Raw genomic sequence first — 24,737 nt, 5'->3', positions numbered from 1 at the left:
TAGTACTGAGACGCAAAAAATGCTGTTTTAACCAAAACAAAAATATTTTTAGATTCAGTTTTCTTTTCAAAGCAAACCGCGCGTGCAACTCAACTCAAACACTAAGAACACTTCAATTGTTAACTATTGGAATGAAAAAACAAGTAACGTTAGTTCTAACTGAGACGCAGTAACATTGGAAACCTATATGTCAAATCAAAAATACTCAAGAAAAATTTATAAAAAAACATGCAAATTTTAAAAAAAATATATACGGCCCAAAAAATTAGTGTGAAGAATAGACAGTGTGAAGAATAGACGCTCACATTTGCAGAATAAACCTTTGCCTAAATTTTGGAAAACTTCCTTAGGCAATTTGTTACAGTCCTTGTGAAACCAGGTTTTGCAAATGTCACACGATTGACAATTAAAATAGCATTCAGTTCCGCAAAGTTTTCATAAATATTTGGGATTTTCAAGTATTAAAACATTTGTATTCAATTTATTAGACTTTTTTCGTTTCATTTTTTTAAAAATTTTTCCGAAAAAAAACTAGTTGGATTGATTTCATCAAGCTCAACAATCCGCTCCAAGGCTCAGTTAAATCTGGATGCCTTCAATCCAGCCCAAGTGTCCACCAATGGGCGTCTATTGGAGTGTTCTTTCAAAATATTTCCTCCAAACAGTTCAAAATTCTTTACTGCTTAAAGTTCTTTTCGGGTCTTCCAAGCGAACATGTACAGTTTCACTGGTCAGCTTGGTTTGATCTGGTATTGAGACGCACAAAAGCAATTGTAACCAAAACAGAAATATTTGTAGATTAATTTTTCTTCTCAAAGCAAAACCGCACGTGCAAATCAACTCAAACACTAGAAACACTTCAAATGTTAACTGTTGGAATGAAAGACCAAATAACATTAGCTCTGAGACGCAGTAACATTGGAAACCTATATGTCAAATCAAAAATACTTATGAAATTTTTTTGAAAAAAAACACGCATTTCAAAAATATTTTAATTGCTCGCCTAATAAACAATTAAAAAATGACACAACCACAACCATTTCTTCCAGACCAATACCGAGAAAACCCCAATTTGAGTAACAACAACTCGAAAGTAAGAAACAAAAACCCTAGCATTGGAAAAATAACAAACAAATAGAAAAACAGACGACAGTTACGAATTATAGCAAATCTGCATCGACTTAACCAGAAGCCAGCCCATGTAGAAACCAATTTCGTGAAAAAAAATACAAAAGAATGATAATAAGATCAAGGCGTTTTGTATATATCAATTAAAAGATGCATACGCCATTCAAATTCTGGAAATCAAAGGACCCAGTCCAAATGAAAAAAAAATTAAGTTTTGTCATTCAGACAAACAAATAACAGAATGAAATTGAACCTTCATTAGTTTATTACATTAAATACATTCAGCGTGAAACACTCTAAAATAAATCCAAGTTCCCCGTTTTGGCCAAAACTTCTTATCATACATTTTCCAATTAGGAAAAATTTTTTACCCTGCAGTTCTAAATAATCCATATGAGCAGAAAAATGCGTTAATTTTCTTTGATAAAATTTTTTCATAAATGGAAAATTTATGATGAATTTTTTGCATGAACCAAAAAATTTTTTTTCTTAATTCATTATCTGAAAAACTTTGGGATGTGTTCGTATGCAATTGACAAAGACCTTGGTTTACTCAAAGCACAAAACTTTGGACGATTTTGCATTTACAATGCATAGAAAACTACCTGAAGTAACTTCAAGCAGTCTTTCACCAATAATATAACGAAAGTAACAATTATTTAAATTTTGGCATAAAGTTTTCTACAAAAAATCAATTCTAAAATTGGTTTGTTAAATTATCAGAACTTGATCAAGGCAAACATAAACTTGTCATACAAAAGAAATAAGAGTATTCAAGTCTTCAAGCAATTATATTCAAAAAAGTCTTTATGTAAAAATTTATCAAGCAAACTGGAAAATTACTTAAAATATATCAAATAGATAGAAATGAACTTAGCAATCCATGTCTAGCGGGATATTTTCTGCCGAAACAAACTTGATATCTTTAACTAAACCCATTTTGTCAGAAACTACGCTTTTTTCAAATCTAGAGCTCGTTTACTTATGATTGGAATTTGAAAACAATCTACGATTATGATTATTCAAGGTAGCATATTCAACTTAAGTCTCAGTGCTGATATTTTTGTTTGTAGAAAGTCTTTTTGGTGGCTTCAGTGAAGTAAGATTCTAAAGTGAGAAACTCCCCGAGGTCATATAAAATGATGTCAACTGTTTTTTTTTACCCCGGCAAATTTCCCTTTTAAACTATCAAATCAACGCTAAGTAGTTTCTTCAAATCTATCTAGGTTTGGCTGAAATGTGTCATTGAATGAAGCTTTTAATACTTTTGCAGCCGTGGTAAACCTGGAGCTCATGGTCAAGTGAGAGCTGGCTTTTATACACTACAGAGCCCCAATGGGAAAAAGTATTGAATAAAAACTCTGAATACCTAAGAGTTTCCACGTTACCAGTATGCTAAAACCACCTATATAAATTTCAAAAGACACAAGATAGATATTAAAGTTTTTATTACTAATCAACCACAAGTAACATTTTTCATCACTCTAAGTTCTAACTATCCACAGCCAGGCCAGCATTTTTGAATAAATTAGAAATAATCTACAACTATCCGTTTTAACCAACATTTTCATTTTCAGGGTCTTTTGAGAACTGAAAAATATAGGCAAATATTTGCACAAAAATATAGAGCCCAGTAAATTAACGTGAAGAAAAGACGGTGTGGTCTATCTGAAAATACGAATTAACCGCAGACTTCATCTAGTGCAAGCAAGAATCTCAAACAGGACCTTGAAATTTACATTTTAACAGATTATAACCAAAAGTAACGGAAATGTGTGCTCGGGGTGTTTTTTTTTTAAAACAAATTTCGACAAATTCAAAAAGTATTTTTGTCTTGAGCTAAAATTTGAAAACATATTTGAGTGTCATCTTTTTTTCGTTAAGTTATGGGGGTTTAAAAAATGCCATTTTGGCCAATTTGGGACAATTAACGCGCGATATATTTCGCGCCTTTAACCCGTAATCAGAGATTTAATCCGTCTGCGTTTGTATCCTGTTAAGACTGAAATTTTTGTAATTGTTACTCTTTTTGTAACGAAAGTAACGGAGTATTTGTGCTCCGCGTGCTTTTTTTTGCAGACAAATTTCGACTTTTATGTAACTATTTTTGACAGGATTTTTTCGTAAAATTATGGGGGGTTCAAAGATTGCCATTTTGGCCAACTTGGGACAATTAGCGCGCGATATATTTTGCGCTATGAACGTGTAAGCAGAGATATTCGTCATAGAAATTGTTCCAAATTGGTTGAGGGAAGCTTGTTTGCCTTAATTGAATTGTTATTAGGAGCGAAATCTATCAATTTCAATTTTATATGGGGTGTGGAGGGGATGATTTCACAAAAAATTCACAACTCAATTTTTTTTTCATACACTTTCTTAGAAAAATTTTTTCATGTTGTTACTGCTCCATAAACCTTGAAAGGCAGTTGAAAAATTCAATGTTTTGCCCTGATACGAGCAGTCTTGATATTTTACAAAACCACAAAGCATTTTTTTACTTGAGATTTTTTGTAATGATCATCCCGTATAAAGTGATAGATTTTGCTCCTAGTAACAAATCAATATGGCTTCCTTGAAACAATTTGGAACGATTTCTAAGATGGACTAAGTTACCGCTTACGCGTTCATAGCGCAAAATATATCGCGCGCTAATTGTCCCAAGTTGGCCAAAATGGCAATCTTTGAACCCCCCATAATTTTACGAAAAAATCCTGTCAAAAATAGTTACATAAAAGTCGAAATTTGTCTTCAAAAAAAAAGCACGCGGAGCACAAATACTCCGTTACTTTCGTTACAAAAAGGGTAACAATTACAAAAATTTCAGTCTTAACAGGATACAAACGCAGAAAGTGTGCTGTAATAACGAATCTCTAGCTCGACATTATCTCACAGAAACACTTTTTGCAATATTAGAAAGAACAAACAACGACTCGATAAATGGTTTAAGAAACCCTAACTTCGAAATATACAAAACACATAGAGAAACAGAAGATAGTCACGTTTTATAGCAAGTCTTCTGCAAAAATAATTTTATCCCAGTAGCCAGTACATGAGGTTTGAATTTCCTGAAACAAAACAAAAATGGTGAGAAGATCAATGCATTTTTTTATATAACAAAAACATGATGCAGATATCGCAAAGCAAAGGATCCAGTCCATATGACGAAAAATAAAGTTAATTTTTTCAGACAAACAAAAGAACAAAATGAAATTAAACTATTAATAGCTTACTACATTATTTACAGACAGCACTTTAAACGCAAATCCTAAGTTACTTTGATCAAGTTCTCAAAATAATTTTAGACGACACTCATCTACTAGTGATTAGATAGGTACCTAACCCCTGACCACCCGAACAAGCAGTGCACATAACAACAAAGCCTCCGAAACAAAAGAATGTAAATGATGGCATTTCGTCAATACACTTACATTTGACCCACAAAAAACTATAATTGCATCATGTCCTAGTTAGAAAAAATATCATTTCTTCAATCAGCATCAAAGACAATTTCTAATGACTAAATTTCAAAATCTGAAGAGTTTTCAGAACAAGGAAGGCAACCGCATTTGGCCTCAAACTCAACATTCAAGAAACCGAACAAAAAAAAACTTTCAGTATCATGGTTTGAAATTTTTTCATCAACAAGTTTACCAAAAACTAACAAGAACCAAAATACTTTCAGACAACATTAATTGAAACCAGTTTAAACCTAGCCCCCACTCAGTAAAAAGAGAAAATAATTGATTGTATTATATTTATGATCGTACTTTTAGGAAAAACATATTTAATTATAAACGCCAGTCTTAGATCTTTAAACGATTTATAATCCATTCTAATGATAACATTTTTGGTGACAACATAAAAAAAAATATAGCCAATTTCTGAAAATCTCTTATAATCTCTCATAATTTTTTATAATCTCTTATAATCTATTATAATCTATTATAATAGATTATAATACCTTTTTCTATCAAAATATTGTTTCATGAGAAAAATGAAGTATAATGGATTATTTTTTAATTATTCTGCATGAAAACACAGTAAAAGTTAGTAAGAAGTAAGAAACAAATATTTGAATAGTTTACTACAATAAATACAGACAGCACTGAAACACTCTAAAAGCAAATTCAAAATTTTTAATTGATTATAACTTTTCCGAAAATCTCTTATAATCTCTCATAAACTTTTATAATCTCTTACAATCTATTATAATCTTTTATAATAGATTATAATACCTTTTTCTATCAAAATATAAAACGACGAACATGTGAAATTACGTAATTTTTTTCGTAAAATTACATGTTCATTTTTTAGAGTAGCTAATAAGAACAAACAAATCTTCTTCTACAAAGGCCCTTTATAAATGACAATTAACCCATATCTAATGGGGAAACATCAGAAACGACAATAAACAAGTTTTACAGGAACCGACCTTGCATATTGAGAAGAAAACAACTCAAGTGCAGAAACTGATAGCTTAAAACAGCTTAAAACAGCACTCAAAGAAACCACATTAAAGGGTTCTTTACAAAATTGATATTGAGTTCAACGAACAAAGTAAGGAGCAAATGGTTGGAAATGATTGACTCAGAAGCAAGCAAACAAAAAGTAAACGATTTAAGTGATGAAACCACGCAGCTCTCGAATGAAACAAATAAAAAATAGCAGTCAAATTGAAACGCAAACATAAACAAGAATGCTAGTATCAGGGCGAAGCAATGAAGAATGTTCCGACTGCTTTTTAAGGTCTATGGAGCAGTAATAACATGAAAAAAATAACATGAAAAGAGCACAGCATTAATAACGCCTCATAAAGAACAAAGTGATAATTTTCGCTCCTAGTAACAAATCAGTTATGGTAAATCAACTTCCTTCAACCAAATTGGAATGATCTGATCTCTAAGACGATTTAAATATCCGCTTGCACGTTAAAAGAGCAAAATATATCGCGCGTTAATTTTCCAAACTGGCAAAAATGGCAATCTTTAAACCTTCATAACTTTACAAAAAACGAGCACAGGTGAAGTATCTTTTTTAAATTTAATCTCGGGTCAGCAATACCTTTTGAATGAGGTTAAAAAATCCTGTTAAAAAGTCGATATTTGTCTGAATAAAAAAACCACACACCACCCGACCACAAAAATTCGTTTTTTACGTTACAAAAGACGGGAAAACAAGGACAGTCGTTTACTGTGCAAGTTGCACAAAATTTTCCGGCCATAATTTTAAAAACAATAATTTAATTTTTTGCGATTTAGTGCCGTTTTTTCTGCGTGGTGTGTTTAAAATAACTAACGACAAACAAAAATTTATTCAACATTCGACAATCATAGTAGAAAAAAGCATATTGCAGTATGGTTTCTTTACAAAATTGACTCGAAAAACTTCTTTAAAAACAACAAAAAAAACGTTCAAAACTTTTTTTTGAAGAAGCCTTTTGAAACTTTGAAATGACGCTGAAAGACACAGAGAAACAAACTCTAGTAAAATTAAGCTTTACGGCTTAAATTAAGCATTGAAAATTTGCTGAAAGGCTGTTCGCTCGCTTTACTCGCTCGAAATTAAACGAAAATCAAAATTTTAAAACCGTTTTTTCTTGATAGTGGGTAGATGTGCTGGATAATATTTTGGAGAATTTAAAAACACCTCGAGAAACATCCAATCTGAATAAAACACTTTCAATAACTGCGAATCATTCAAATTAAATAAACAACCTCAATCAAAAACAAGTAACATAGAAAAACTATTACAAAGACAACGTCTTCATTTGATCAATCGAATGTCACTTGATACAAAAAACCAAATTCTAATACCATTTTTATTATTATGTTTGTTGTTTATGGATTGCTCTAGGTTTTTGAATTATTCTGCTAGTTTGAAGCAACATATATTGATTGGTATTAAGATATGCTTATCTTGCTCATCTAGTACACAGCCACAAAATCAACAACCGGCTTTATTATAAATCTTTAGTTCAAAATTTTTTTAATATAATTTCATACAAACGAATTATAGTTTAAAAACTTTGTAAAGTTTAAAAAAACTAAAATTGAAATGAAAAATCGATTATGTTTTTTATTTTGCGAATCATCGCCAATGCGTGTCGAGTTTACCGAAAAAAAAATTCAGGCGAGTTGCTGGAGACCAGACAAACGAACGCACTCTGAGCAACAATGAGTCTCGGGTCGAGCCAGTTGACCATCTTTGGGTTGGATCGCATTGGCTGAAAATGATAAAAATTGCTTGCGTTGGTCCCAAAGTGTGGCAACAAGTCCAAGCTCCACGACGCGACGTTTGTTCTGAAAATTTGAAAACTCCCATTTTTGTTCCATGAATTTTGTCCCACAAACTTGGAAATGGGATGAGAGGATTTTGGAAATGAGACGAAATATGTATGGGACGAAGTCTGTATGGGACAAAATCTGTCAACTAAAAAATAGGAAGAAATCTGTTCCAATCGTAAAATTGCTCCGATAATACATTCAAATATTGTGTTTTTTCAGCCTAGTACATTATAATCAAATGCTCTGAAAACTCGAAACAACAATTATGAAATTCAACATATATTGATTGTATTACGATATGCTCATCTTTCCCATCTAGTTTACAGCCCCGAAATTAACAACTGACTTTATAATAGAATTTTACTTAATAAAAAAAATAATATACTTTATTTCAAATAAATTATACTTTAATAATTTTATTTAAAAATTTAGGAACCAAAATTGAAAAGAAAAATTGATTACATTTTTTATTTTGCGTAACATTGCCAATGCGTGTCGAGGTTACCGGAAAAACATACGGGCGAGTTGCTGGAGACCAGAGTCAAACAAACGCACTCTGAGCAACAATGAATTTCGGGTAAAGCCAGTTGAGCATCTTTGGGTTGGATCGCATTGGCTGAAAACGATAAAATTTGCTAGCATTGGTCCTAAATTGTGGCGACAAATCCGAGCTCCAAGATTAAAAAAAAACACTTGATACAAAAAAAAACAAATTCTAATACCTTTTTTCTATTATATTTGTTGTTTATGGAATGTTCCAGGTCTTTAAATTGTTTTGCTAGTTTGTAGCAGATATTCAGCAAAATCTCAGTGCGGAGGTTGATGGCAAATGTTTCTCATAAAGCAAAGAAATTTATAAAACTTGTTGCTAGATTGTATGCAAAACCATACTTTGTAGAGTTATAGAGATAAATCTGAAAGTTTTTCAAAACAGATAGTTTCAAGATACTTCTCAATTGTTTAGAACATTAAGAATAAATTTGAATAATTTTCACCTTTCTTTAACCCTAATAAACAATTTTGGCAAAAAATACAAAGTTTGAAATATTACAAATTTGCATGAGATGCATAAATTATAAATTATCTGCGAAATTCTTTTGTGTTTAAGGTAATGCAATTTTGGCGTGACTCTTAAAAACTCATATAAGACTTGCATTTCTTGGTATGATTCTTGCAAGACTCACATTCCAAAAACACTAGAGATGTGCCATCTACTGAAAATTATTTTGATGTCGAGAACAATTGATACAATTAGTTTTGCTTTTAAGTTCTTTTAGCATGCCCAAAAAATCAAACAAACAACATTGAAACAAGAGCTGATATGATACATTAAAAATCTAGATCACTCCTTGTTAACCTTCAAATAGTTATACTTTTTCATTCAAAGCCAAAGGATTTGTGAAAGAAGCGTTACTTTTTAAAATTGAAAAAATTCTATCTGTTATAATGCTGCACTAACAAGTCTATCAAAACAATATGTAAAAATGATTGAAAACGAAATGTTTATATTACGCATGAAATGTCTCAAGTTTAAGACATGCCATTATTTAAAGTTCTCAAAGTTGGCACCATTTGTAATATTGGCTGTGACAGATTTCTTCCCAGACAGATCTCGACCCATTTTATTTTCAACAGAGCTCTTCCCATTTCAAAACGTAAACAGATATCTTCCACAAACTTGGGTATGCGATGAGAAGATATTGGCTATGGGAGGAAATCTGTCGACTAAATAAAGAGGAAGAAATCTGTGCCAATCGTAATATTGCTCCAAAAACAATCGAGTTATTCTGTTTTTTTTAGCTTAGCAAAATATAATCATGAATTTTGGGTCGAGCCAGTAGAGCATCTTTGGTTTGGATCCCATTCGCTGAAAAGGACAAAAATTGGTTGCAACGGTCCCAAAATGTGGCAACAAGTCCAAGCTGAAGGACGCGACGTTTGTTGCGAAAATTTGAAAATTCCCACTTTTGTTCGCAAAACCTGGACAAAAAGGGGCTTTTGACCAAGGTTAATCAATCAGGCGTGGATCTAGTATCTCTAGTTCCAGCAATACACTAAAAGTTTCTGACCAAAATAATGTTTTTAATCATTTTTTGGAAAGTTTTGACCAAAAAACTGTCTTTTTTAGCAAGCTTTTCCTTAATTTTAGCGTGTTTCGGCGCTAAAAGCGCCATGTGAAAAAGTTTGGACTGGAAGGCAAAAAAAACAGAATTGCTTCAAAGCACATATTTTCGATTGCTGGCTTTCGAAGCAGTGCAATAACAACTTTTTGCACTAACAGAGTGCCTATAAGTTTGTGACTTCCAATTTTTTTTTTTAAAAACGTTATATAAAAATGGTTTATGAAAAATATTTTTTCATCGTTTTTATTGTGTTGCAAGTACTCCTAATTATCTACAACTCTTTTTCATGTCGGGTAATTTCAATGTTTGGACTAAATTTGCCAGCAGTTTGCGACAACTTAAAGGCCCAGTTGAACCGATCTGTTTGGATTCTAGAAACTAAGGTGGCAATAGCCAGGCCGAGACTTCTGTGTGCCGCCGAAAGCGTCGCAAGGGCCATGCCTGACTATTGCATAAGGTAAATATCACTAAACAGAGTAGATTTTTAAAAGTTATATTTTGACAGGTGCCACCAGAAAACTTTAAATCGGGTACTCGTTTAGAAGTATGGCCTCACCGTTTTTGATGAGTCCCATTGAAAAAGTCTGGCTCACAAAACATTTTAAAAAATACATTGAGAACATCAAGTGTATGAAAACAAAAGAAAATTTTATGAACATTTCTTCGTTAGATTTACCACTTATTGTTCCGACTTTCGATACGAAAGTAACGGAATATTTGTGCTCGGGGTGGGTTTTTTTTTCTTCAGACAAATTTCGACTTTTTAACTAGCCATTTTTGACGGAATTTTTTAATATCATTCGAAAGCCACTGTTGTCCTGAACTTAAATTTGAAAAGATATTTTACCTGTGATCATTTTTCGCAAAGTTATGAGGGTTAAAAGATTGCCATTTTGGCCATTTTGACCAATTTGGGACAATTAACGCGCGATATAATTCGCGCTATTAACGCGTAAGCGGAGATTTAATCCGTCTTATAAAAATTGGTTGAACGAAGTTTATTTGCCATAATTGATTTGTTACAAGGAACGAAATCTATCTTTTTGTACTTTATATGGCGTGTGGGGGGATGATTTTCATAAAAATTTTCAAATTAAAAAAAAACATTTTATTTTATTTCATTAATTTTTTTTTATGTATTACTGTTGCTCAATAAACCTTAAAAGGCAGTCGGAACCTTCAGGGCTTCGCCCTGATACGAGCAGTCTTGTCTTCATTTTAAAATGGAATCATCAAAAATATCAATTCACTGGCAAAACTTCGAAACTACTTTTAAACAATTTTTTGGACCATACCTCCAAAAAATCACTCCGTCGCCTTTAGTGAGTCTCATTTTAAAAACAATTTTTAAGTGAGTCTCATTTAAAAACAATTTATAAGTGAGTCTCATATCAACAGCGTTTTCAAGTAAGTCTCTTTTCAAAAATGTTTTAAAAGAGAGTACCCGCACTTAATTTCTGTGATTATTAATCGATTATAATAGTTTTTTGTGCTCTAGAATGTTGCCATAATAATCGATTAAGTTCACACTTTGGGACCTTACAACCGCTTATAATTCACTTAAAATCCATTCAAAATGATAAGAGTTTTTTAAAAACCAATTAAAACTCAGTATAACCAGTATAACTGATTATTATGTATGGAAGCTCTTAGTGGATATCATTTTAAAAGCATTTCAAATAAGTCTCTTTTAAAAAAATTTATTTTAGAAAGCGTCTTGAAATTGATTATCCCGCAATTAAGAAAAGTGAAAACAAATCGATTATAAGGGATTTTTGTGGTCTAAATTGTTGTAAGCATAATCGATTTCCATGTTACGCTCAGAAACCAAAATTGGACTGAAAATGGATTTAAATTCATTTTTCTCGCAAAAATAACATGCATAAACTCATTTGAAGTCCATTATAATTGATTATATAACAAGTAGAAAATCACCGTAAAATGGATTTTTATCCATTTTATTTTTGTTTCGCGTCGTGCAAACTTTTGCAAGAATTTCTGCACTTATCATATGAGTTATGCGGAAACTTTGCAAAGCGAAAGTACGGCCTAATCCATTTCTAAACCTAAACTCAATTTGCAAAAAGGTTCAGCTAAGCTCCACTTTGGGACCTTACAACCTTTGTTTCGCGCGTAGTGCAAAATTTTGCAAGAATTTCAGCTTTTATCAAGTGATTGATGCGGAAACTTTGCAAAGCGAGTGTACAGCCTGGCCGTACACTAAGTCCGTTGAGCTCCCCCCCCCAACGTTTGCCCCTTTGCTCCCCTTCAATCCCCCTAACCTTTGTCCCTTTACTCCCCTCCCCCAGTGAACCCCCCCACTGAACCCCCCACCTGAACAACCCCCTCCCCACCTGAACACCCCCGCCTGAATAACTCCCCCCCACCTAAACCCACATACCCCCCCCTCCCACCTGAACCCACATACCCCCCCCCCCACCTGAACCCACATACCCCCCCTCCCCCACCTAAACCCACATACCACCCCCCTCCCCCACCTGAAACCACATACCCCCCACCCACGTGAACCCACCACCTCCCCCAACCGAACCCCCCCACACCTGAATCCACTCCCCACCTGAACACATTAAGTTGGGGGGAGAGGGGGGTTTGTTCTAAATGGGCAAATGCTAGGGGGGTAATGTTGAGTAATATAAAAAAGTAACAAAAATATCAAAATTAGATAGAAAAAAATTCTATTGAACAACAAGTAACCAACGTAACCAACTTTAATTTAAAACGTAGAAAAGACTTTATGTGCGTTGAAATTCGCATCTCAGTAAAGTGGAAAAAATAGATTATAACATAGTTTCATTGTAAGTGTCCACGAAAAAGAAAAAAAATTGATTATAATGGATGAAAAAAGGATTTTGTTGCCTCGAACAATAGTAATATTATAATCCATTTCTAATTAATTATAATCGATTTGTTTTCAAGTTTGTGGACACTGACAAGGAAACTCAATTATACTAGATTTTAATTTATGGAACTCCAATGCGGGATCTCTTTAGCAGCCTGGTTCTATCAAAACAATTCAAAAAATTTACGGATAGATGAAGTATAAACAACCAATTCTCAAAGCACAGTTCAAATGTTTTGCGCAGTTCAATTTTTATCCTTCTAAAACTTTGTTGAGCTGTGTAAGAGGCTCCTTTTGATAAAATTAGCTTAGATCTTGTTAGCTATACCTCCCTTTTTGCGAAGGGGGGGGGGGTCATTTCGATACATGGTACAAAAATCGTGCATGCTTAAATTTTCAGTTCTTCTTTTATAGGACCTCACATAAGCATCAATTTTATGGTGTAACGAAGGGTTTTACAAAGTTAAGTAGAGATTTTATAAATATGCTTTTTAGGCTTTTTTTCTTTTTAATAAGTAATTTTTGTGTTCATATTGTCTGATTGTTACAAAATTTGGCATGTGGTATTTAGTCCACATGCCAAGTTTTGTAACAATCAGACAATATGAATACAAAAATTACTTGTTAAAAAGGAGAAAAGGAAAAAGAGTCCATATAGCTAACAAGACTCTTCGTATCAGGGCAAACAGTCATTGTTCCGACTGCCCTTTAGTTGGTCTGGAATAGCTTTTGGTTAAATAAATATTAGCAAAATGATTCTTAGGCTGATAATATAGTGAATGGAATTAATAGGAATAATTAACTTGCCTCAATCAATTCAATTTGGAACGATTTTGGAATGATTTCGGATTTTTGTAAAATAGATCTAAATAAAAAAGGAACCCCCAACAAGGCAAACCCTTCAAAACTTGGAACAACAAGACGCGGCATAGTTTTAGTTACTGATGAAATAAAAGGCGGGTTTTTACTTATTTCGCTTCAAAGTACTTATTCCGCTTAAATAGCTTAAAAGCGCATCATTTGCTAGCTTCATGAGCTGCTTGGACTACGCACTGCAGTTGTAGTTCAATTCAATAGGTGGCGTCCCTCATGCTTGAAGGACCGAATGCTTGAAATTAATTTTAGCTTACTTTCAGCCAATCAGAATTGAGTATTCAAAATTTCAAAATAAATCGCGAAAATCTCAAAGTAAGAAAATAAATCCAGGCCATTAGTGATAATATTGACCGATTAGATAATAAGCAGATGAGTTTTGAAGAATCATTATGATTTGGCCTCATTAATCTTGATGATTATCTGAGTTGTTTTGGGGTTGTAACCAGCAATTTGTAATATTTTTGATTATTTTCCACTGATTTAATACATTTTCTGTTAATATTGACTTCGATTTTGTGAGACAGGCATTTAGCCAATAGAAATGCTTAGCGATTTTGATTGGTTGAAATTTTTCAAGCATTCGGGCCTTCAAGCATGAGAACCCTCCCCAATTCAATCCATCAATTTAGAGCATTTGCTTTTCTGTTTTGGTATTTTAAGAATTACCATTATCTGCAATTTACAATTTTAAGAATTACAATGAATGAAAAGACGCAAAAAGCCAAAACAACCTATTTTTGAGATAGCCTAACTACTAAAATTTGGTTGCGAAAAAAAAATTAACCATATTAACTCCGGTGAAACTATAACCAATTTTTGTTTTCTTCTTTTTTTGTCTATTCTTAACCCATTTTTTTGTCTATTCTTAACCCAAACTTTCAAACTTTTTTAGTTTCGTCCGGACCATTTTAATCTGCAAAACAATAACTGCAAAAATTTAACTTGGATAGAAACGATGCAAATCAAAATCTTTCAAAATTTGAATGCTTCGCATTTTCACGAGCGTAGAAAAACTATTGTATCGGCTGTTTTCTACTGCAATGTAAGTTGAAGATAAGAATTGATTTTTCCAATAATAAAAAAAATATAAAACACACCAAACAACGGCCGCCGGTTGATATAATATTTTTAATGATGTCTTTTGAAGTGAGGTTATTTTACAACCTAATGTTAAAATTTAGAGTTTCTTTATAATACCATTACAGGAGAAATCACCATTAAACTATTATTTAGTGCTTTCCAGGTGTTTACAAGCGAGAATAATTTTAAAAAACACACTCGTATTAGGGCGAAGCCCTGAATGTTCCGACTGTCTTTTAAGGTCTATGGAGCAGTAATAACTTGAAAAAAAAAATTAGAAAAAAAGTTTTAGATTTTTTGCGATAATCACCCCCCCCCCCCCCACACGCCAAACAAAGTACAAAGTGATAGATTTCGCTAAAAACAAAACCAAAAAATTATGGTAAATAAGCAGCTTCCTTTAACCAATTTGGAACAATTTCTAAGCCGGATTAAATCTCCGCTCACACGTTAATAGCGCGAAATAAATCGCGCGTTAATTGTCCCAAATTGGCCAAAATGGCAATCTTTGAACCCCCATTTTTTTTCAAAAAACAATCACAAGTGAAATATCTTTTCAAATTTAAGCAAAGGAAAGCAATGATTTAAAAAAATCAAAAAAAAATCTAATTAAAAATCAAAATTTGTCTAACGCAGCACAATTAAAAATCGAACGCAGCACAAATATTCCGTTAATTTCGTTATGAAAGTCGAAACAAGATTGCTCATATCAAGGCAAAGTCCCGAATGTTCCGACTGCCTTTTAGGGTCTGCGCACTAGTAATTACATGAAAAAATTCAATGTAAAAAAAAAGGAAAAGAGAAAAATTTGAGGTGTTTGTGGAAATCAATTCCCCAGACGCCATAAAAAGTATAAACGGATAAGTTTGCTCCTTGTAACAAATCAATTATGTCAAATAAGCTTCTTTCAACCAATTTCGAGCGTTTTCTAGGACGATTTAAAACTCAGCTTACGCGTTAATAGCGCGAATAATATCTTACGTTACTTGTCCCAAATTGGCCTAAATGGCAATCTTTAAGCCCATATAACTTTGCAAAAAAATATCACAGGTAAAATACATTTGAAATTTAAGCTCACGACAACAATACTTTCTAAATGATATTTTAAAAATCTCGTCAAAAATGGCTAGTTAAAAAGTCAAAATTTGTCTAAAAAAACGATCCCGAGCACAAATATTCCGTTACTTTTGTTACGAAAGTCGGAACAATTAGAAAACTTTCATTGTTAACAGGATACACACGCAGAAAATGTGCTGTTTAAGCCAATCTCTAGCTCTCGCAATTATCTCAGAAACACTTTTTGCAATATTGGAAAGAATAAGCAACGACTCGATAAGTAGTGAAAATAACCCAGCCTTCGAAAAATACCAAATACTCAGAGGAACAGAAGGCAGTTACACTTTATAGCAAATATCCTGCAAAAATAATTTTATCCAGTAGCCAGTACATGAGGTTTGAATTTCCTGAAACAAAACAAAATTAATGAGAAGATCAATGCATTTTTTATATATCAAATACATGATGCAGATATCGCAAATCGAAGGACCCAGGCCATATGACAAAAAACAAAGTTATACTTTTCAGACACGCAAAAAAAAAAAATGAAAATCAATTTTGAATAATTACTACATTAAATACAGACAGCACTGAAACACTTTAAAAGCAAATCCAAAGTTACTTTGATCAAGTTCTCAAATTAATTTTAGACGACACTCATCTACTAGTGATTAGATAGGTACCTAACCCCTGACCACCCGAACAAGCAGTGCACATAACAACAAAGCCTCCGAAACAAAAGAATGTAAATGATGGCATTTCGTCAATATACTTACATTTGACCCACAAACTATAATAGCATCATGTCCTTGTTAGAAAAAATATCATTTCTTCAATCAGCATCAAAGACAATTTCTAATGTCTAAATTTCAATTCTAAAGAGTTTTCAGAACAAGAAAGGCAAACGCATTTGGCCTCAAACTCAATATTCAAGAAACCGAACAAAAAAAAAACTTTCAGTATCATGGTTTGAAATTTTTTCATCAACAAGTTTACCAAAAACTAACAAGAACCAAAACTTTTTCAGACAACATTAATTGGAACCAGTTTAAACCTAGCCCCCACTCAGTAAAAAGAAAAAATAATTGATTGTATTATAACTATGATCGTACTTTTAGGAAAAACATATTTAATTATAAACGCCAGTCTTAGATCTTTAAACGATTTATAATCCATTCTAATGATAACATTTTTGGTGACAACATAAAAACATATAACCAATTTCTGAAAATCTCTTATAATCTCTCATAATCTTTTATAATCTCTTATAATCTATTATAATCTATTATAATAGATTATAATACCTTTTTCTATCAAAATATTGTTTCACGAGAAAAACGAAGTATAATGGATTATAATTTAAATATTCTGCATGAAAACACAGTAAAAATTACTAAAGAGTAAGAAATCAGTAAACCAGTGGCGAATATGAGATTTTCTCGAAGGGTGGAGGCGGATTTTCAAAAAAATTCCACATATTTTATCGACCTTTTTTTAGGTCGACCAAATAGATTTTCCAAGCTCTCCCAGAGCAGTTAAAGGACCCTGTTTTGGCCAAACTTTGTGCGCCGCAGGCGAATTGTTGAAGAAACTGGCCAAAATTGGCTTTTTTGGTCATTTTTGGAAAAATGTAACCAAAAAATCGCGTTTATTGGCACGCGCTCCCCCTCAAATTTAGTTTTTATTGGCGCCAAAGGTCAAAGGGTGCGTCACCAAACATGGATATCTCAAAATAAAACAGAGGGGGAGCTCTTCGGGTATGCACGGGGTCGATTTCCTGAAAAAATGTGCTCGCCAGTTGGTAAGGTTACAAATGGATTGTAATTCAAAAAGTTTTCAGAAATAATTTTTCAATAAGTAATCGATTATAATCGATTATATTTTTTTTTGCTTCAAAAAATAGTAGCAATATAATCCATTTTTAATCGATTATTCTCTCTTTTTTGAAATTTATGGAGACTGACGATAAAAATCCATTATAAACAATTATTTTCTCTCTTTACTGAGTGACAACATTTTTGGTGACAACATAAAAAAACATAGCCGATTTCTGAAAATCTCTTTTAATCTTTCATAATCTTTTATAATCTCTTATAATCTATTATAATCTATCATAATAGATTTTAATACCTTTTTCTATCAAAATATTGTTTCATGAGAGAAATGAAGTATAATGGATTATTTTGTAATTATTCTGCATGAAAACACAGTAAAAATTAGTAAGAAATAAGAAACCAATATTTGAATAGCTTACTACGGTGTAAGATTTGAAGAAAAAATCTGTTCACAATAGTTAGTTTGTTCACCACGCAATATTTTGGCTTCTTCTTCTTCCACCCAACAACGAATTTTCACCAGTAATTTATCTGTTCTGATTGTCAGAATGTTACAAAATTTTGGCATGCGGGCTAATTAGGCTATTACAATCATATTTGGTTGTCCTCGCATCTAACCTTTTAAAACCCCTCGTTACGTCAAAACATTGATGCTTACGTGAGGTGGGGGGAAAGGAAAAGAGCCAAAATTTCATTCCATTATGACAACATAAAAATAGGTTTTCAAAACTAAAATTCAAACATGGGGGGAGGTATGTGGAACAGAGCTCAACCTACGGATGTTGTTCAGCCCAAAATCTGAGTTCGAAAACAGCCCTTTCGGTTGAACACACTTTTGCAACATTGGCGTTGTGGCGCATCGGTATTGATGGTGTCAGCAATCATATGATGCGCTGCATTTTCGAACGTGACCTCTTGTAAGATAGCCATAGCTTAGTTAAACAATAAACCGTCGATATCTTCATTGTGGCATAAAGTTTTGTCGAAGACTGTGATTTCGATTGCCAAAATTATCATGAATTAAAAAAACCACTGCAAGCATAAATATTCCTTAGCCTTCTTCCAAACTCAAAACAATCACGTAATGAAAATTCCGCCTCAACGAGGTGTGGTCCTCAATGATGAAAATTAGGTAGCAACAAAGACTTACCTATTTTTATTAGACAGTACAAGTTTTATCTCCAATGCGAATCCTTGAGAAATTTAAGAAAATAATGAATTCTGTAACCGACCTCAGATAAATTAGCGTTTTTTCCGACATAACCCAATTGTAGACAAAATTAATAGTCATTTTCTGAATAGTTTTAAATTTAACCGATATATATTTTTCGTTTTCATTTCTAGAAACTTCAATCAATTATATAATCTAGGGTTCTGATCGCGGGCTATGACGAGAAGAACAGCTCCAGTGATGAGCTGACAAGAAAACTGCGAGCAAAGTTTGAAAATGTTCGGTTTCAGAAACTGGTACCAGAAGATATCCTGCGGAACACCCCAGTGGCAAACTACACATACAGATATGGTCCACTCTTTGAATGGTGAGCTCGCCGTTTTACTTCTTTTGAAAAGAATTTTTTTAAAGATTTGCCTCGGACTTAATAGTAGACATTTTTGAAGGTATTGAATTAACTTATGAATAAGTTGCGTTATTATTGTTCTTAGAGCTTATCGTATTTCAAAAAAAAAGCATATAGCCCGGCATAAAAAAACTTATATTTTTCTTGGTATTAAATAGCCATAAGTAGGCACGAAATAACCATTGATAACCACTGAAGATTTTCTGAGCATCTGAACCTCTGAATACATTTCGGAATATGTTTTTTAATTTTAATATTTTCCTTGATAGCGAAAAAACTTTTCCAAAAAGTTTCCACGCGTAATGTTACATGTTTCAACAAGCATTTCTTATTTCTTCATTTAAAAAAAGTTAGTTGTTATCGTTTTTAACTGTGCAGGGATAACTATGCCGTGCACTTGAGTGACTTCCTGCGCATGGCCCTCCTGTACAAGTACGGGGGCATCTACATGGACACCGACATCCTCGCCAGAGGCAGGATCGACCCCGCCCCCTTTTATGTATCCAGGGCCGATGGGGGAGCTATAAGTAAGTACCAATGATTGACTTGATGGTAACTGGACAGTGATCTTCTGAATTGACGAATTTCTCTTGTTTTTGACGCGCTATGCCTCATTTAACAATCTAATATCTATAGGTAACAGTGGGTTTGAAGGTACGAACTCCAGAACGTGAGCTCGTGCCTTTCGTTCTCCTCAATTCACTAGTTCTTATGAAACTTTATAGGTACTATGAAAGCGAAAGCATGTGAAACCAGTTAGATAGATGCTTTTGTCCTAGCTTGAAGTCCAAAAGCCAAAAAATAGTATAAGAACTAGTAATGGAAGACAATGTTTGAAAGATTCCAATGCAAAAATTAGCATCAAGCAAAGCTTCACTCGTCTGCTTCGATGCTTTAGTGCTTAACAAATTCAATGTAAACTCGCTATAGTCTCTGTGCATTTTTTTAAAGCAAATTCAGTCATTGGATCGTCTAGACCTGGGCACCCTCTGTTATGGGTAGCCATGAATATATCCCAGGAGCAATACATGTTCCGACAGTACGACACAGTGTTCGGAGTATTCGGAGGCCTGATAGAAAAGACATGTCTCAAGGAGAGAAAAAGACTGGCTCTTGACACGCATACTGTTCGACGTCACGTGCTGAACTGCAGCAGTTTCAAAGTGTACGGTACGTGAAGATACTTATTGTTTATGCTATCATAATCCATTATTTTTGGCACGGAAATCGATTATTTTGCCGGTATCAGCCATTATAAATGATTATTTTTGACAGAAAATCCATGATAATCAATTTTGATTGACTATAATCCAGTTTTTTTTGGAACTAAATTCGATTACTTTTATAAAATTTTGCAGAAATTTTGCGAACTGGGGATGCAAGAGAGAGAGAGAGAGAGAGAGGAGAGAGAGAGAGAGAGAGAGAGAGGGAGAGAGAGAGAGAGAGAGGGAGAGAGAGAGAGAGAGAGTGGTAGGTTCAACCACTCAACCTCTCAATTCTACCACTAAAATTTCCCCTACACCCGTTCAAATATCATCCCCCTGCAGGTGGCGTTTTTGGTTAAAAAACAGTGAAATAAAGTGTTAAACTGCAATGAATTGAAAAAGTAGAGTAAAAAAAACTCAAGTTTCTAATGTGAAATGCAACAATTTATGAAGTGTAAGACATAGCAACTTAATAAATATAAAATGAGATAATTTAAGAAAAGTTGTATAATTCATGATGAATAACTTCTCAAAAAAGTCCATTGAGAAGTTCTTCCTTTTCTTCGTGGATAAAGGACTTACTTGCTTTATTATAATCGATTATAATGTATTATATTGACAAAAATCGGTTATGAACAATTTTTTGTAATTTTATAGATACTGACCATATAATGACAAAATAACCGATTGTGATCCATGGGCGCTTCGTGTGGGTAGGCAGTGAACTGAGTTGTGCGTGAGATAAAAAGACTTTTGTTAAGGGGCACTTTACTAAGCGTTCATTGCTGGTTGATTGCTTAGTAATCTATCCTAAATGATAAGTCTCACCTTAATTCGTCAATGTTCTTGACAAAGTTTTAGCTTAAAAATTTAGTTAGAAAAAAGTATAATTTTATATAGTGGATAGTTAAGTACAAATGATTTAACCAATTAATGAACAACTGTCTTTAGTACCAATGAGGATGAGGTCAAAATCTAGTTTTTTACATTTAAACTAACACTTAGTTTGACTGTAGTCCGCGCCTAGATTTCTGATTATTTTGTCCACCTAATGCTTCTCAGAGTATTGGGTCATCAGTTTGTTTAGATCCGTGCTGCTGCATGTTTTTGGGAAGTTAAAAAAATAATTTTAAGATCGTACTTTAATAAGTTTATAAAATAAAAAGAAAACAAAGAAAGAAATAAAATTATTCCGGAAAATGTTAACTCGACTGATCGAGCTGAAATGAGAGTGGAATAAAAAATTAAGAAGATTTTAGACATGTCCAATCTTAATGCAAGAATGCTTCAAAGTACCTTTGTCTAATTCTAATCTTCATAGACTTTGTTTCATCGTATATCTTTCATCTTCCAGGTGTTTGGAAAGTTTTCAATAGTCTCGTCTTTCAAGTTTTTGATATTAAAAAACCGTTATTCATTCCGTCTCTAATTTTGCAGATGTTTTATTTTTTTGTGTCTTACTAAGGCTCCAAAGACCGGGTGTTTATCGCTTTAATGTCTGCTTTTCAAAGCAGAACATTTTAACCGGTCAGCCTTTATGGCGACAAACTTTTTCTATGATATCCGACAAAATAGTCTGTGGAAAAACCTTGAGTATACTAAAAGGAAAGAATGAAAACAAATCGGACAAGTATTTAAAAGACTTTAAATAGAACAATATACTTTTATCTCCGTGTTGTATTTGCAATACTACAACTCACATCAAATGATGAAATCAAATCTTTAAAAAACAAAGTGAAATAGTTTGAATCATGCGTTTCCTTTCAATTGTTTTTAGAGTTTTTCCTTCATCCTTTTTGTCACTGATTTTCGTAGTATTCATCATCATCGACTCCAGGTTGCAATTATATTCCAAATTGATTGATTGGGTTTTGCTGGTCAAAACTGCAGGGACAACATGCTAGCTTCTTCCTCTTCTGATTGTGAATTTGTGTACTTAAACTGAGAGTTTTTACAGTTCATAACCGACTCAAACTTTGTTGTCAAACATCCTGTCACAATTCTGTTTTCTGCTTATTACAGACAGAAGATGATTATGCGAAAAACTTGTTGCATACACAAGCTAAGTATGGTTGATTTTTGTTTCTTATTAACATCAAACCTTAGTATTTTTTGTGTTGCTTGCAAACCCGCCAGGATGAAAAATGGAGAAATAAATTTTACCTCCCAGTTTCATCCTGATTGTTATATAATTAACAAATCATACAGCCATACACTTTAAGTTGATTTTTACCAGATGCAAATATGAACGAATAGAAAATTGTAAAAGTTGTAAGAAAAGAATAAATAAATTTTGTAATTAATTTTTGTCATAACCAGCAATTTTTGTTTCATTTTTTGATAAGAAATAGAAAAAATTTGAATTAGAATCAAATCAAAATGAAATATCGAAGAAAAGGAAAATTAAAGACAAATTACAAGCTGTATAAAATTCAAAAAGATAAGTGGATTAATTTCTCTTCGGTTTTAATCCCCTGAACCGATCCATGTTCACAGTTTTGGTTAAGAAAATGTTCATCTGATTTTAGGGATGTAAAAGTTTATGTAAACAATCATTATAATTATGCCGTTCAATTTTCAATGTGTTGCTTCGTCGGAAAATTGTTTTAATTAAGGGTTTAAATGCCTGCGTGTTGTGGATTTCAAACTACCAAATTGATATTTTGCCAACATTTGAGGAGCGAATCATAAGAGTCTCAAAAGCTGCATACAGCCACCAACAATAATTTGCGTTGCTTAAAAGACTATGGTACCATGAATTTAAAAGGCTACATAAAGCTACCAACAAATGCTGGCATAAATCTGCTGCGGGTTGGTTCGAAAAGACTTTTATCTCCGGGTAGTATTTGCAATACTACAGCACCAACCAAGTAGAACTCACAACAGCTAGTACTTAGGCATCAATAGAGGCCAATAAAAGTACTAATACGGGTACTGCTCCATAACACGGTATTTTGCGTGATAATTTTTCCTTGAAATTCGGAAGTTGTATAATTCATGATGAATAACTTCTCAAAAAAGTCCATTGAGAAGTTATTCCCTTTCTTCGTGGATAAATGGACTTACTTGCTTTATCATAATCGATTATAATGTATAATATTGACAAAATTCGGTTATGAACAATTTTTTGTAACTTTATAGATACTGACCATATAATGACAAAATAACCGATTATGATCCATGGGCGCTTCGTATGGGTAGGCAGTGAACTGAGTTGTGCGTGAGATAAAAAGACTTTTGTTAAGGGGCACTTTACTAAGCGTTCATTGGTGGTTGATTGCTTAGTAATCTATCCTTAATGATAAGTCTCACCTTAATTCGTCAATGTTCTTGACAAAGTTATAGCTTAAAAATTTAGTTAGTTATATAGTGGATAGTTAAGTATAAATGATTTAACCAATTAATGAACAACTGTCTTTAGTACCAATTACGGTATTTTGCGTGATGATTTTTCCTTGAAATTCGGAAGTTGATATTTTTCGAACAACCAATCCTTTTTTTCGATATCTTCTGGACACTTAAAACAATTGTTCCAAAGATTGGCTATCTTTTATTATTTAAAAGCTGACTTTTCTGTGCATAAATAGGGTTTGAGACTGGGTCTCTGTGCTGCAAAAAATACAGTCCCCTGAATGGGGAGAACCAGACAGAGTCGGAGACACTGATGCAGCAGTGGAGGGGGGAGAACTGCACCATGTTCCACTACATGCAATCATACCTCGGTGTCAAACAGGCACTCACACCACACAAGAACAGTCTACTCAAGAAAGTTATGAAAGACACATGCCCTATGAGTCTAGAAAGCTCAGAATTATTTTGAACATGATTCAGCAGATTAAATCAGAGTAAAATTGATGCTCTCCAAATTTTTTGAGGGTCGAAATCAGTTTTGTTTATATATTAATTATATTATATATGAGTGGATTCAGGAAGAGGGAGAGCTGACCCCCTCCCCATCAGGAATTGGATCCCTTCACTACCCAAAATGTCCTTCATTGGTACTTATTTTACAACAGCCATTCTCGGCCGTCTGACTCTTAATTTTTTTTCAAAAAAGAGTCTTCGGCTCCAATTTGCACTAATATTGAAGGGGAGCGTGCGACCCAAAAATGCAATTTTTCGGGTCAAAACCTTCTAAAAAGTGCTCAAAAACGGCATTTTTGTCCTATTTTTTTTTTCAAAAATTTTCACGCCCAAGAAAAGGTCATTAAAAAATTATTAAAGAAAACTGTTGTAATCCTAGATCTGCTCCTGATGTTATAGTTTCAATTATAGTTTATCAGTTCAAAGTCGATAAATAAATATCCCAAGAATAAGAGCATAAGTATTATATTTCTACGATGTGTTAAAATGACAATTTCATGCCAAAAAACACTGACCTAACCTAACTGTCAAAAAGTAGAACCCATTTTATTAAGTGTACCATGATAAGAAAAGAAAATTGATTTACCATTCGTCTGATATTGGTTCCTGACTTTTAGGCAAAAAGTTAAACTGCAACTTTTTGATCGCTTGTTGTCAACTTTTTGTTTTGTTAAAAAACGGTCGAAATGACAGTTGATTGATTAAAAATAGGGTTGTAAATGGAAACTCTCCCTCATTAAAGAAAACTGTTGAAAATCCTAGATCTGCTCCTGATGTTATAGTTTCAATTATAGTTTATCAGTTCAAAGTCGATAAATAAATATCCCAAGAATAAGAGCATAAGTATTA

The 24,737-nt window shown here is 33.1% G+C and overlaps 2 protein-coding genes across 3 annotated transcripts in view; both read left to right on the top strand.

The window, feature by feature from the left end:
* The window catches only part of LOC134842554 (choline transporter-like protein 2), a 546,776-nt gene that overhangs the window by 482,152 nt on the left and 39,887 nt on the right, over positions 1-24,737 (top strand). The gene's annotated exons all lie outside the window — the stretch shown is intronic.
* Positions 9,838-23,844, top strand: LOC134841721 (alpha-1,4-N-acetylglucosaminyltransferase-like). The gene is made up of 5 exons (XM_063857756.1): positions 9,838-9,992; positions 18,613-18,780; positions 19,198-19,346; positions 19,771-19,989; positions 23,612-23,844. The coding sequence occupies exons 1-5, from the start codon at positions 9,838-9,840 to the stop codon at positions 23,842-23,844; spliced, it is 924 nt and encodes a 307-aa protein (XP_063713826.1).

Source organism: Symsagittifera roscoffensis, chromosome 3 (assembly GCF_963678635.1).
Source record: "Symsagittifera roscoffensis chromosome 3, txSymRosc1.1, whole genome shotgun sequence".
Lineage (NCBI taxonomy): Eukaryota > Metazoa > Xenacoelomorpha > Acoela > Convolutidae > Symsagittifera > Symsagittifera roscoffensis.
Note: the sequence above shows the minus strand (reverse complement) of the source record. Positions and strands in the feature narration are given on the sequence as shown.